The 16,067-nt window shown below is 40.1% G+C and overlaps 2 protein-coding genes across 15 annotated transcripts in view; one reads left to right on the top strand and one right to left on the bottom strand.

Moving 5' to 3' along the window:
- Positions 1 to 16,067, top strand: part of LOC144030138 (ATP-binding cassette sub-family C member 4-like) — a 65,883-nt gene that overhangs the window by 31,446 nt on the left and 18,370 nt on the right. For 4 of the 5 annotated variants that reach the window (XM_077536134.1, XM_077536131.1, XM_077536132.1 and 1 more), the window contains exons 29-30: positions 418 to 523; positions 2,140 to 2,274. In XM_077536134.1, coding sequence (XP_077392260.1) covers positions 418 to 523; positions 2,140 to 2,274 — 241 coding nt within the window. Of the gene's footprint in view, positions 1 to 417; positions 524 to 2,139; positions 2,275 to 4,864; positions 7,603 to 16,067 lie in introns of those variants that run through there. The other variant, XM_077536133.1, reaches the window with a different exon arrangement.
- Positions 1 to 16,067, bottom strand: part of LOC144030146 (uncharacterized) — an 84,309-nt gene that overhangs the window by 23,684 nt on the left and 44,558 nt on the right. For 6 of the 10 annotated variants that reach the window (XR_013287204.1, XR_013287205.1, XR_013287206.1 and 3 more), the window contains one exon: positions 13,590 to 13,840. The exons of 3 other annotated variants lie outside the window; for them this stretch is intronic. The gene's annotated coding sequence lies outside the window, so the exon portion shown is untranslated. Of the gene's footprint in view, positions 1 to 13,589; positions 13,841 to 16,067 lie in introns of those variants that run through there. One more of the 10 variants, XM_077536150.1, reaches the window with a different exon arrangement.

Below are 16,067 nucleotides of genomic sequence, written 5' to 3' on the forward strand. Positions count from 1 at the left end.
TGATTGATATGAAATGAAAATATCATCACCCAACTGGGCAATTTAGTAGAATTTAATATGTATGTTTAGAATTAGACTTATTGCATGTAAAACTATTTATTTGATAATGCATATGTACTATTAAAAACTTCAGTCAATATTCAATAAGGTAAAATCTTAACTATGAGGGGCAAAAAAGCACTACAATACAAACTATAACCCGAAAATCAGACAATCCTAATGTTATTTTGTGTTTACATTTTCTATTCCCCAGTGAACATCGTGACACTTTGTAACTGAGCTCCGATAGCCTTTTTGTTTTGTCAAGTCTACAGACACACATACCTCGCTGCATTTAGTGCGCCGCGTAAAATCCCCGCCCGGGGCGCTTTCAGAAGAGTGTTTTGTTCTCAGGTGTTGTGTTCTGTGCTACTTTAGAACCGACAGCCTGATCCAGCAGACGATCCGGGGCAAGTTTCAAGAGTGCACCGTCCTCACCATCGCCCACAGGCTCAACACCATCATTGACTGTGACAGAATACTGGTAAGGTTACCAGGCGGTAACTTTCCATTGTCCTGCGTTCGAAAGGTTATAACTCAGACACACAGACCTGCTCATTATCGATTCAGAATTACCTGCACAATTATCTGTGACTTTAATCAAATGTATTTAAATTCATCACATGCTAATGTGGACCCTATAAACATTTTCACATTCACTGGAAAAAAATAGCCCTTTGTAGATGGCACATTGTGGCCAGAAGGCATCTTTTATTTTAGGAGGGCCTGCAACAAACCTCCACAGAGACCAAATTCAATCATCACGCTGCTGTTTTTCTCATCACAGTGTTTCCTCTCATTGAGCCGGCTCTCGTGCCACTTTATCTTTGGCCCTTTTCCTACAACTGCCTGCAGAGGTGCCAATTAGTGCCATTTGTGGCCGCGTTTGTCAAGAGTCTATAGAGGGCTCTGTGGGACCAGGCACTTAACTGGTCACCCCCCCCCCCCCCCCCAAAAAAAAACAAAAAAAACAAAAAAAGGCCAAATATTGAGCAGCTGGGTCACACCTATACTTGTGTTAAATGCACCTGGATTGACATTAGGTTCTGGGGGGAACTAAATAAAGTCCCCGCAAAAGACCCTGGTCCCAGATTTGACGAGGAGAAGTTGCTCAACACGCAAACTCAACTTTTCATGTCTCCCGAGTCAAAACCAGTTGTGGGAACTCTACATTCTGCTGCCCATACATGACACGATTTCATGTTTTGACCAACCCGTAACGCATGCGGTTCTTAAAAAAAAAATATCCGTCCACCCATCGGCTATACCACTTTTTTTTTTTTTATATAGTCATAGATGAACTGGAGGCTTTCCCAGCTGACTTTGGGCGAGAGTATTTACACCCTGCACTTGTCAACAGCCAATTATAGGGCAGAGAAACCATTCAACCATTCACACTCAATCCCACCTATGGACAATTTAGGGTCTTCATTTAACCCCCATGTCTCCACTCCCCCTGAAAACCTCACACCCAAATCTGGGTCATAGCCCCACTGTAATTGTAGCATTCCAGCACTGTGCAACCAACACCTAATCAGGGTTCAAACCTGCAACGCCCTCTCGTCACCCGTTCGGGAGTTGAGCACTCTGACCGCTGAGCCTAAAAACCACAGCTGCTAACTCAGCAACTAGGACCCTCTTTTTAAGGCTCAGAGAGTTTTACTAACAATCCCACAGCACAAACTGGTTAATTAAGATAAAAACTGGTAGCCTTTTTTTTTTTTTTTATTTTAAAGAAAGGTCTTGGGGCATAAATGCAGTCTGTTATTTAATTGGCACTGTTCATTGTGTGGTTCTCAGGTGAGGATATAAAAATGGTCATTTTCAGGATGTGATTGTTGTGTTTGACAATAGTAATGCGTGGCTGGTTTTCTGATTTTCAGTCTGTACAACTCAGCAGTCGACTGTCACACGGATATCAGGCTACAAGTAGATGCTTGCTAATTGTCCAGCAGGAGGTGTTTGCTGTCAACATGAGTCACATAAAATGACATGTTCCGAGCTACTGCTGCTGCTGACGAGAAGCAGAAATGTGGAAAGTAGTAACACGCAGGTGCAGGCACAAGCAAAACAATAGTATAGTTGTCTGTGCGATTGCAGGTTCTGGATGCCAGTAAGATCCACGAATATGATGAGCCTTACGTGCTACTCCAGAACCACCAAGGGCTTTTCTACCAAATGGTCCAGCAGACAGGTCGAGCCGAGGCTGCCTCACTGTTGCAAGCGGCCAAACAGGTAATTCACGATACGATGCCAACAAAAGATTTCCCCTTCAAAATATAGTATTACGATACAATATTGGCACAATATTTCCCGTACAACAGCGAGAATTAAATACAATCGAACCTCAGTAATTGTATGCCCCAGTTTTCAGCTAATTTGATATTGGACCAATTTTTTTGAACAAAAAGTATATGATACTGACTATATTTTCCATTCCATATTTCATGTTACAGTATATCAGCCCGAAGTATGATAATCCTAACATTTTACACACAAAACCTATCTAGACATGATACAATAGCGGTATGACATTTTGTGTAATATATCCATAGTATCACGGAAGGAGATCAATATGATAATTTCAGCACAATAACCATAAAACATGATACAATATCAACATATTTTCCACACAATAAACCTAAGAATACCAGCACAATATTTTCAACACAATAACCAACCATGACATCATGTTAAATGAATAGTACGCAAATCGATACATCAAATGTACTTGGATTCATGTTGATACTTGAGGATCAAATTATCCTTTAGAACTACGGACAATTCATTGATTATTCTTTTTTTTTTTTTTTTTTTTTGAGTGAATCAAAAAATGTTCATTCATATTTGACACTGGTGTGTTGATATTGCATCAGAGGTGATATAATTATTTGATGGATCAATAACTTTCACCCATCACGGAAATGAATAAAATGATACCCATACTCCACTTTCGCAATAATACAGTCAAGCAAAAGATGAACCCTTGACTTGATCATTTTCAATGAAAGCACTACAGCCACCAGAACATTAATTTCAAGAGAAATGGTCTCTTTGTAGATTTATCATCCGCAGATATTATCACAAAAAAAGTGCCCATATAATCTTCGCCCCTCCACATAATTTTGAGATCATTTTGGAGATGATTCCTGAAGAAATATTGAGTTTAACTTCATGGCAATTGGGGATAAACTTTCTATGGGGATTATGTCCATATTTTTTTTCCCCAGTGAAATTCATTTGTGATGTATTTCGCCCTCGGACAGTGACGAGCGATAAGAGCGGCGGGCTCGTCATTGTTCCGCGCCATTCTCTGCGCATCTGTCTGGGGCCGCAGATAGCATTGCATTGCAACTTCAAACGGGCCTTTGTGCGACGAGGAGAAAAAAAAAGTGGGCATCATTTCATTTCCTCACAACTTTATCAGCTGCAGTCCATCTCGTCAGCCAGAGGAGTGAAATGAGTAAAATAGTGATTTGGAAGCGTCAGCACACTGCGCTATTATTTGCCGTGCTGTTAGCCTGCACACTGCTCCACTGGCGGGGACGTATTGTCCAAGCCTTTCCCGCATTGTACGCCGCTTCCCCGCTTTCATCAGATTACTGTCTAGCACCACTTTTACATTAAATACAGAAATGTTGTGTGACAAGTTTCTATAGTTGTCACTTAAGTTTGTACGCATTCAATAATCTGATATCAACCTCTTTCTGCTTTTGTGCGCGTTGAAAGAGGCTCTCCCGCTCCCTCTCTGGATATCGCGCCTTGCCGACTTCCTGTTTGCAGCTTTTTTTTTTTGTTCAAACTTTCCTCTGCCCGGTGAATGGCATTCTCTTCTCACAAGACGTTAATAGAAAAGCTCACAAAAATGGAAGCGTTGGATTATAACGTTCATAGCTGGATGCTTTTTGTCATTTTTTATTTTTTCTTTCTCAAGGTTCGAACGCAACCTACTGCACGAACATGGCAGGCATTCAATATTGTATTTTGCCGCCAATACATCCAGTATGCGGGTAAACCGCTACACCATCAGGCTATATTTTCTACTTCAAGGAGTTTGTTATAGTGGGTTGACAATTGCAGTTTTGTTCTCCTTTCTAAACTTTTTTTTTTCCCCATAAAGAATAATGAATCAATTCATTATTTCCAGGCTAGAGCTGTTGCCATCATAAAATCATGACTAACTGTACACATCATGTTGAAATTTAAGTGTTTTAAAAGAGACAAACACAAAATTCACAAACACAAATTCTCACTAACACACCAACCACTGCAAGGCTCAAACTTATGACCTCTCAAATGTTAGGAAGACCAACTAACAACCACTAGAATAGTGATTGTCAAATGGTGGCTAGGAACCAATTTTGGGTGGCTCTGGTAAAAAAAAAAAAAAAAAAAAAAAAAAAAAAAAAAAAAAAAGCTAGTTAAAAAAATATGTACTGTAAATTCATTATTTATTATTATATTCTTATCCTAATTATTCCGCTACAGTACAGAAGCATACCAAGATCCCAAGTACACTAGTAGGCAAATTATAAAGTAACATTTAAGGTAAGATAATGTCGCCTTCACTGCAGTTATTCGCTTCCTGACTATTTGTATGAAGAATTCAAGGCTTCCTCGATAAATAGTTCCATCCTATCAGCAGGACTGAACGTTTCCCCTGTTAAATAAGCCACTCTGGCATGCTTGAGCGGCTGACAAATCCCGTCAAGCCGGCGCTGACTGCAGCTGTCATAAACGCGGCCGCCCAACAGATCGTCGCCGCGATTGTGCGCTCGTATGCCGTGACGCCGCTCCCCCCCCCCCCCTCCCGTTATGCTTGCAGGTGCACGAGAACAAAAAGCGGGAGGCGCGCCACCTCCAGGACGTCGTCTTTGAGACGTCTCTATGACACTTTGGAGGGCGTCTTTGACCGAGCCCTGGTGGAAGTATTTATTTATTTATTTGGTTGTACATTGTGGAATGTCCACTTTGGTGTGTGTCTGTGCCTTTATTGATAGCGTGACTGTTTACTGATAACAGCTTGCTATGTTACTGTATGTGCACTGCGGGCTTCTCGGGTGGGAATTCAAATCCTGTGCCGGAGATTGACAGAGTGCACATATTGAAATGTATTCATTTTATTGCACTAAATGAATGACAGCTTCAATTCTCCTTGCTGAGCTATACGGACAGGTGAGCTTGATATTATTTGGGAAAGGAAAGCTCAATAATGATTGTTTGTACCTTCTACAGTGGCACCTCTACTTACGAAATTAATTGGTTCTGGAAGAAAGTTCTTCAGTAGAAAATTTTGTAAGTCGAGACGCATTTTCTATGTAAATGCCCTAATCCGTTCCAAGCCTCCCAAAATTCAGACATAAATGTTTTATAAAGCATAAAAATGTATCAAAACGTAACAAATACATGTTACAATTACAATATTGCACAATAAATGAGAGTTGTGCATAATGTCAAAAAACAAAGAATAGAGTAGGGAATAAAAATGATGGTCATTTACCTTTTTAACTGCTGTCCTCATCGTTTTTTGCCCTCTTTGGTTCATGTTCTCTCTCTCAGAAGTGTTTTTTGCCTGGTTTTTGTCAAGAACGAAGGATGTTTGTTTTTTTTAACAATCCTTCAAAAACGTCCAAGGCAAACGTCGTCATAGTGAGCGATCGCCCGACTGGTGAACACTTTTTCTGGGTGATTCTTTCCAACAAATTCTGAAACTTCACGGAAACTTCAGGTACGGCGAGGCATCTTTTTCCAAAAAAAGGCCCGTCTCGCCGCAATTAAAAACTTACTGTGCAGTGTAGCCTTTATCAATCATCAATTGTATGAATTTTTGCACAAATGCGTCGGCCGTTAGTGAATACATTTACGTCAAACTATCTGAACACCTCATAGCCCGAGGTGGGAATGACGTGGACGAGACATAGATACATCGAATATCTATCTATTTTACACACATAGCTACATGCAGTATGCTAAGGTAATAGCCAATGGCAGAGCAGCTGCAAGTATGTTGCGTTCAGGAAACTCTGGCAATATTTTCCTGTTGAGAAGTTTCGTAACTTGAAAATTTTGTATGAAGGGACGTTCGTAAGTAGAGGTACCACTCTACTACTTCTTTTGTTTTGAATGATGAGTCTTCCTGCACTTTGAAAAACATGACCACCGTACCGTATGTCAACTTCAGCTCAGGAAACAACAACTAGCATGTCACCTGCCTTGAAAACCGAAAAGCTGTTTTCTATACAGTACAGCAAGCATTTGCCCTCTTTTCAAATTTAGATGTTTATTTTATTTTTTGCAGTTTCTCCACTTTAATGCTTCTACACAAATGTTAATATCAAACAAAGATAACCCAAATAAGGATAAAATATAGGTGATTTCATTTTATTTTTTAAAGTTCAAAATTCAAAGCTACGTGGCCATGTGTGGAAAAAGTACTTGATCTCTATAGCTTAATAAGTGGTTGGGCTACTCTCAGTAGCAACAACTGAAATCAAGCATTTTCTATAGCCGGCAACGAGTCTTTGACATCTCTGTGAAGATATCGACGCGCTCTTCCTTGCAGAATTGCTTTAATTCAGCAGCACTGGAGGGTTTTCGAGCAACGGCCTTTTTAAGGTCATGCCACAGCATTTCAATCGGATTCATTCAAGTGCGGACTTTGACTAGGTCACTCCAAAACTTCCGTTTTTTTTTCCAAGTCATTCAGAAGTTGACTGGCTGGTGTTTTTTTTCGACTGTTATCCTGCTGCAGAACCCAAATGGGCTTCAGCTTGAGGTCACCAATGATGGCCGAACATTCTCCCTCAGGCTTTTCTGGTGAAGACCAGATTTCATGTATCATTCCATCAATCACAGCAAGTCGTCCAGCTCTTGAATTAGCAAAGCAGCCTTAGACCATCACACAACCACCACCATGACTTTTTTTTTTTTTTTTTTTTTTTAAAGGCTGTTACATTTATGCAAGACATAATAACTAATATCGCTAAAGTAAGACAAGCCATGATGTTCATTTTGGTCAGCTGTGTTTTTTCACTATGAAATTCTGCCATGGATGCCTTTTTTTGCTCAGTACTTATCATTTTTTATATTATTATTTTTATTGAATATTTTTTCCTTTAATTAAATCCATAATTTAAAAAGCATGTTATGTTTAGTTGGGTTATCTTTGTCTGATATTTCCATTTGTTTGATGATCTTAACTAGTAAAGTATTTGACAAGAGGGCAAAAATGTCTTCCCGACGCTCCATGTCCACGTTTGTGTTAATTTAAGCTAGCAGTTCCACCAAGTACAGTGGAAGCTGTGAGATTGAATGTGGCAGTAGTACCTCCAATTTAGCCCAATTTTTCCCCCCAATATTTCCTATTGGCATTGGTTTCAGAAATCCCCACTATCATGGACATTTGTAATGCCCTTGTGTGTGGGAAAGGCGAGCCACAGTCACAACACACGTTCAAGCTACATACAGTATAAACATGTATTTATATAATGATATAACTATTGTAAATATTTGACATGTCAATCTAAGACATCAGATATATGCAATAAAAATGTCGTACCTCAACTTGACTTTTTTTTTTTTTTGTCCTTTCCAGCCTTGCAATTCATTGAGCGACTCCAACGATGTGTTTGAGTTTCGCTATGCGGCCTCTTCGCTTAATTTAACATGTCAGCGGTACAATCGTGACGACGGCCGATTACAATGTCATTTTGTCATTAGCGGCTCAATTAGCAAGCGAGATGCACATAGCGGCGGATGGCGGGAAGAGCCGAGAATGGATGAGCCGCACATTTGGCTGGTGAAGTGCGCACGCACGCGCACACGCACACGCAGAAGGGAGATTTAGACAATTCATTAAAGGCGGCGAGTGTTGAGCCAGCGTCATATTAAATGGTTACTTACTCTCAAAGAGCCCCCCCGGGAGTTGAATTGTTGCCTTGCAAATAGATTAAAGTTTACATTGAAAAAGAGAAATGGAATTGGGGTGGAAGGATTGGTGGGGGGGGGGTAATCAATAGCATAATGGGCCAGTGAGAAGGGCCTGCCTGCTGCCTCAAATGAAATTACCATATTTTTAATCTTAATTTTCCACTCTGTTTATCTGACAGTGAGGATGTGCAATCCAAACAGATAATGAGCCAGTGGGATATTGACAGAAGGGGGAAGGGGGGGTGAAGGGGGGCTCGGGAGTGCTTGTTTCAGTGATTAAACAGCGTGATCGGTGATTACTTGGTGTCGCCGTGTCAGGATGGCGGTCTGGGGGACCTCGTGGCAGCTGGAGCACCTGACGCAGCATTGACAAAGGGGGTGGGGGTCTCCACAATGGGGAGGGGGGGGCGGGGTTCTAATGGCACTATCTACATCACAGTCAGCATATTATTCCTCCTGTTCTCCGCCTGATAGCTGCCGCGCACAAGTTTGCACAATAAGTATTATGAGGCGGAAGGATACCTCGGAATAATGGTGTCATTTAATAGGTGTGCAAATACATGTGCTTTTAATGGATACGGTCAGCACAATGCCTGAATGAAAAATGTCAAATAGTGTCACTTAAAGAGAAACGCCATTCAACTGACATTCGGTCGATGAATGGACGATAACACAAACATGCTCGCAGATTGTTTAAGGTTTGGTAACTTTCTGCTTTGCCAGCGTTTTCTTTTGTGATCGTTTTTCAAAATGGAAACAAAATTGCACGCGCGTCTGAATGGCGGCAAGTTAAGCGAGCGTTCGACCCCGTCGGCGAGTACTTGTTGAAGGGGAGACGGGAAGCCAAAACGAGGGAAGCGAGCGAGCGAGCGGGATTTCGACAGGCTGCCGTCGAAATTAGGAGAATCGACTATGGCGGCTTTGTTCCTGGCTGGTGACACGGGGGGTGCGTCCCACCCCCTGGAGACTTTTGCCGTGCTGTGTCTTTCTAAAAGCGACTACAAAGTGGATGTGTGACAAGTTCCCAAGGCCTGATGTGAGTGCGTGTGCGGCAAAAGCCAAACAAAAAACAAATGGCGCCACTTGAAAAGCATGTGATGACACAAGAAAATGTCACCGTTAAAAATAAGTCTGCGTTGATGGTAGTTTGTTGATTTCTAACTCGCTGATCACAAATGCAAGTGGGCGCGCACTATTTGCAATGAAAGCTTGGTTTTACCCAGCATGCTTCAGCCGCAATGAGTCACACCCCCTGTGCGGTTGATCACCTGGTCTGAACTTGGCCCACTTTCACTCACACGACAAATGGAGTTGACATAAAGTCACCTTAACCATTAATAAAGAGCTCTCCGGGATGCTGGTAAACTTCCATTTTGTCTGATTTTCTCACAACTAATAATAAAAATAGAACTGACTAACTCAAAACTATCATCATAAATGCTTTAACTGTACAGGTACTAATGTTCGACATAACTTTTTTTAAAGGGGTCATATTCAAATTTGGGTATTGTATTGCAAAAATGTAGATGTAGGTCTCTGGAGTGCCATTTAAACTATCAAGTGTGTGTCAATATCAGAAACTGCTGCTACATTTTTTTTTTTTTAATGAAGGAAAAGCAAAATCTGTAACAAAAAAGTAACAAAGTATTAAATGTAACTTAGATATGCATAAAAAATAATTAATTCTGATTTTGCATTGTATTTATATTTTTTTATTTATTTTTTTAAAAAAAAGAATGCATTTTATGTGCACATTGTAATTTAATTATTTTACAGATATGTTGTAATTAATTTAAAATTAATTATATAAGTAACGAGATACAGGAAAAATTCTGAATTAATACCAATTTTAAAGGGAAAAACATGTTAACCACTCACAAAACATGCTTACTGTGAACATAATCACCCTTTGATGTTTGATCTTCCAATACTTTCACTTGGCTTGGACGAAATCGCACAATGCATGTTGCCCCTTTTTGAGACGGTCCCTCCCAAAACGGGTGTGTAAAAAAAAAAAAAACCCAAAAAACCCCTTCTTTTCATACTTTATGAGTTTTAAATCCCAGGCCATGCTCGGCCACCTTCGAAAAGTGCCGTTTGATTCTCCCGCCTGAGAGGGAAAGTGCCGAGACAATAGCCCGAGGGGGGCTCAGCTCATCAGTAAATAAGGCTTATTGCTTTAAAGGCCCTTGCGCTTATTGGTGATGTCATCCCTTTGTCCCAGATTGATGAAGCTTGGGGAGGGGAGGGGATGTGGGGGGTGTGGGGTTGACTCTGTCAGAGTGTGTGAACTCCAAAGTTGCTAACTCCCCCTGCAGACTTTGATATCATTTCAAATGTATGACATTTTAACTGCGACATTTGAAATTGAGACTCCTTGGTGGCAAACTAACCGGAATGCACTTCAAAGTTCCATCGGGCTTGGAGGGGGTTTGATGTGTGTGTGGAGGTGTGTGTGTCTGGCTTGAGAATTTATCTGAGGGAGGCCATGAGAGCTGTCTTATGTTGTGTGCATGTCATTGGGTAAAGGTGGCGACAGTGTGTGTGTGTGTGTGTCCCTCCATCCATAGCCTCCATTCTTGTGCGCTTGCATTTACGCGGGTCCAAGGGCCCAGTGTGTCTTTTCAGGTTACGTTCTCATCATTTCTCCTAATGTAGAGAGCCACAGGCTTGGTGGCAAGCGCACAAAGCGCCTGTTGTACGGTTACTGTCAGCGCTCTCAAATAAGGCTTCCTGTTCATTAGACTTCTTTTCACCTCGCCACAATGCGCCGGCTTTGCGGCAATGGCCAGTCGACGCCCATCTCTTCAATGCCATGTGAATAGTTCTAAATAGTGTTTATGCAAGCCATTGTTGTCCATTGTGTGTCTGGTCTTAATGCGCAGTGATTTGCCTGCTTTTTTTTTTTTTTTTTTTTTTGTGGCCCCCGGAGACATGATCGAGCCCGTGTGGCTTCAGATGCCAGTAAACAGACGAAAAGTTAACTCCCATGGGACAATGCTGCTGGATGCCTGATAAAGTGGGACACGCAACAACAACAACAACAACAAGCCGCTTCCTTTATAGATTGGACAACTCTGACTCGGGTGGAGGATTTAAAAAAAAAAGAAAAAGAAAAAAAAAAGATGCCTGAGGTAGTACCAAGTTTGACCTGTGGGAGGCAGCATGGTGCATCCAGTCAGACAGAAAACTAGAAGAAGCTCGGCTTACATTTAGCTTATCTGCTAACTACGGTTAAAAAACCAGTGGAAAATTGTACTTTTCATTTTCACTCAAAAACTCAACAACCTGTCGCGCCTCGATTTCAGCTTCAAGTCGCTTCTTCATACCACGTAACAATCACAATCACACGAATCAGTGGTTCGGCCCAACTCAGTGATAAAAATTCACAATTATAAATATTGCTCAGGTTTAACAGTTCCAACGGTCACACTTTTTATTAGTACATCAGATCATATACAGTATTATTAAATCGGTTTGTGCCATTGAGGTTGATATTTACTCTAAATCCATATTGGTTGTTTATAAGCAACTCTTTTTTTTTTTTTTCTCCTAATTTTAATATTGGAATCACGAACAGTTCATTTTGCTGGGCAAGGACCTGATTGAAATTATTTTGGAAAAAAAAAAAACACGGAACAGTAACCCTTTTTGTTGTTTTTTTTAAACAATATGTTCTATGCAGTCTAAATATGGTATTCTGGTTAATACTGTGTTAGTATAACACAAGTTAAGCAACAACATCCAGCCATTTTTATCCATCTCAGTGGGCGGCCATTTTGTCATTTGCTGTTGCGTGAAGATGCCATCAATGTTACTCAGGTCTCAGGTAATAACCAATCACAGTGCAGCTACAGAAATCAGGTGAGCTCTGATTGGTTGTTGTTGTGACATCATCTTCAGTGGACAACAAGTGGCAAAATGGCCACCCCCTGAGATAAAATATACTGGCTGGATTTTGCTTCATAACTCATATTTCACAAATGTAGTATTAACTTCCACTTTAAGTAATATGTCAATACCATTGCAATCCGGGAATGTTTTATTCCTAAAATTGACAACAGCTAATAAACATTTCATATATTTATCAGTCATGAATTTTAGATGGTTATTGTTTAATTACACCCTTGTAAAGGAACATGCATGGAGAATCTCTTCAAACGGAAATTGTAATTGTCAGACATGACGATCATGAAAACGCCAATTAAATCCACAGCTGCCGTCATGTGTCTTCGCAGTAACTCCACAGTTAAGTTGACGCGGCTGCTGCAAGATTAGGCTGACGCTATCGGCCTCACATCTGATGCCAAATGTCTCCTCGGCGGGCCGATTTATTTAAACGCTGTGTCTTTATTCTCGAAGCCATCGGTGTGAAAATGGAAACGCGGCTCAGCGGCTGGCTCGGCTAATCTGACACACATCACCGTCGAAGAATAAAAACTTGTAAATCTGGATGATAATGTCAAAAATGATCCATTAGGAAGTTTTCATCTCAGGAGTCCTGTCAGTTACTTTTCTGTTTTGTGGCATTTGGAAGGCAGATTTTAATTAGTATTTAGTTAACTTTATTTTTCGGGGTGTTAGGTGATTAAAATGTGTAATTGTAATTAATCGCGTGACATCAATAGTTAACTCGCGATTAATCGCACATTTTATATCTGTTCAAAATAAAATGTACAATATTTTTTAAGTTGTCATACTCAAAAATGTTAAATATAAATATTCCTGCATCTTTTAGTCATTGATACAGTCATTCCATAATTCTGAGTTAAAATTAACTCTTTGACTGCGAAAGACAATTAATAACGATTAGTAAAATTATGATGAATTGAACGCGATATTTCATTTAGTACCCACATTGTATATGTAGTAAAGGCAAACATTCTTTTTGCCTTGAAAGATGAGTTAAATTGCTCGAAATCGGCTGGCACTGTTTTTTTTTTTTTTTTTTTTTTTTTTTTTTTTTTTTTTAAATAACATGTGGCAGTCAGAGTAAAAGGATGTACTGTACTGTAAAAAAAAAAAAGAAAAAGAAAAAAAGTGTGATATTCATTGTGTGATATTCATTTGTATTGAGGTCACTTTTCCGCCACAAGATGGCATAATTGCATTTGCAGGATTCAAAACCAGAACTTCAGAATTCTGGGCAGACATGCTAACCGCATGTGAAATGTACTTTTATAAACCTCATGGGCCATATCTTCATGTCCAACAAAAGATTAGCTCAAAGGGTGATCTAACTGTGCAATTTGCACATAAAGACCCCAAAAAGCAAGAACCTGAAATAACTCTTACAAAATAAGAGCATTGCAGCATTAGACAGCAAATTATCGCCGTCATGTGTTTGCAGCATGGTTGTAGAAACCACACACGTGTGCATCACCGGCAGTGAGTAACCGATAGGCCACACCAGGCCAAAGAGTTTGCAGCAGACGAACATCTTTCCATGTCAAGGAAAAGCAATTGTTGTTCCGTCTTTGCAGCAAATTGAGACCATTTGGGATGGCACTGACTTACAAGGTTGTCCTGAATTTTTTGGCACAAGAACAACAATGTCAAATAAATGAGTGGTTTTTATTTATTTATTTATTTATTTTTATTTAAAAGCAGTGCCACTTGTGTCGTCTTTCACTGCTCATACGCGCTCGCTTCTACATTTGACCTCCATTAGCCCACCAGGTGTGTTTCACATTTGATGTAATAGAGCGCAGTCATGAGGTATTTGGCCGCCCGCCACCGTCCTCCTCCGAGCCACTTTTCTTTTCACGCCCACCGCTGACTTGTGTTGCTGCTGGCTGATATTTTCATTAGAGGCCTCCTTATCAAATAATGAAATAAAGAATCTGTGTTTCGGGGGCCCCGCTGCTATTACCTGGCGAATCAAAAAAAAAAAAAAAAAAAAAAGTCATTTCTTGCCTCTCGTGCTTAATTTGCTGGCCTCGCGCGACATACTAATGCCACTTGCGAGAGAATAATGACACACAATAAACCGCTCGCATCCCGCCTAATTAATAACACAGACAAACGAAAGTTAATTGAAATTTGAGTATCCCCGTTTGACTTCAGAATAATACAATCGGCTGTGTTTTTGTTGTCGAATTGCTCTAATAACTTATTCCTGTTTGTCACATTCCCAATTGATCTCTGGGATGGCGAGGAAGTATAAAAGAAAGAATCGGCGAGTAAACAGGAGGCAACAGATTCTCCGACCCCCCCCGACATTGATTCAGACTCACACATTAATATTCACCCTCCTCCAGATAATCACGGTTGTATGATTTGTTTTCATTGATTAAGTGACACCTCGCCGCGCGGTTATTAATATAGTTTGCATTGATATTAGTTCAGCATTAACAACTCTACGAGAGCGAGAGATTGCACGCGAAGATGCAAATGAGCAGCGAGTAAGCTCTAATCAGCGCCGCTTTTGATACAAAATCTTTACAACTCTAATCAATCTCTGCGGACGAGCTTTACAAACTTTTGAATGGCGCCGTTTTTTTTTGTTTTTTTTTTTCCCTCCTGAAGAGGCTGCGCCCTCCTGTCAGATAGCTGGCGTGTTTTGCAAATTAAAAAGCCTTCCAGGAATATGAATTAGGTCGCGCGAGCCCGAGCGTCGCTTCTATTCAACGGCGGCGAACATTTCACTTAACGGGGATTCTTTGCCGCTAATGCAATCAGCCCGACAATTCCCACCTAGCATGGGGCTGCGATGCACACACACACAAAAAAAAAGACACAATCTGGCACCCTAGTATTCCATTTTTTAAATTATTTTTATTTTTATCACAGCTCTTTTGTCACATTGGCCTATGAACAGAAATAGCTAAACAAAATAAATACACAGATAAACAGGAGGGCTGTCGCTGCAGCTTTTATGCGGCGTTCTTCCCGCGCCAAGAACATTTCTGAAGTTAACGGTATTTATGCTCCGGCGGTGTTGGTCACAGTCTGTCACACTTTATTTGCATCTGCATGTCCGATTAACAAATATGACATATTCCTAAGATCAGGCTCCTAGCGCTCCAACCACCCACCATGGCAATTAACTGTCTACTAAGCTAACAGGCGGAACGCACATGCCTGACGCAAGCCAGTCGCATATCAAGCGCCTTCTCCTCTGGAGATGTTGCGTCCCCGCGAATGCAAGTTCACGCGTTGACTTTTATGATCTTAAAAGATACAATTATGAAGGCCAAGCGTAACGTCAGCAAGGGTGGGAAGGACTCCTCGACAAATTGAAATGGCTTTTTCAAACTTAGTCTTTGAGGTAGCTTGCTATTGCTTGCTTATTGACGGAACAAAAAGAGCACAAATCCAAGATGGCGGCATGGTTTAAATATGTAACCTGAGAGACAGTTCGCCTGATTATTATTATTTTTTTTTCCTCAAAAGGTACAGCAAATAGTTTAAGTACATACTGACAATATTTGTGGTTACTTAAGATTAGTTTTTGTCTGCTACCCCGTAACCATATTTAAAAAAAAATTATTCTAAAATCTAAAAGTGTTGATGCAAACATTCAGTTGAATTTTTATACAAAATTTGGAAATTGAATAAAAAGTAGAGTACAGAAGTATATTATTTTGGTATGTGATTTTTTTTTTTTTTTTTTATAAAGTATTTCACACTTGACTGTGTTTTCAGGGCAACGCTTTAGGCTAAAAATTTTGTGGCTCATCACTTAGCTGAAAATGGTCCAGAACAAATAGAACTGAATTTTCCAAGATTATCTATTAATTAGGATCTCAATCATACGCTTGTTATTGCTGCATTGTTAAAATTTTTGGTAGCTAACATTAGAAGCTCTTCTATTTTTTATTTATTTTTTAATAAAATTTTATACTAAAACTTCAAACATTAATAGATTAATAACCATTTTTGGGTTACTTAAAAAACGTGTTCTTTGTAGTCTGTCGGTACAATATAATGTTTTAAGATCAGCATGTCCACCTTTTTTATGGAGTGTTGCAGATTCACTAACACTGTGGAGATCATCCCTTAATCGTATTTGGTAAAAATGTACATTAAATATTATGAAACCACTACCACATTGTTAACATCACAAAATATTTTGATACGTCAATAAGATAAGATGC

Source organism: Festucalex cinctus, chromosome 11 (genome assembly GCF_051991245.1).
Source record: "Festucalex cinctus isolate MCC-2025b chromosome 11, RoL_Fcin_1.0, whole genome shotgun sequence".
NCBI lineage: Eukaryota > Metazoa > Chordata > Actinopteri > Syngnathiformes > Syngnathidae > Festucalex > Festucalex cinctus.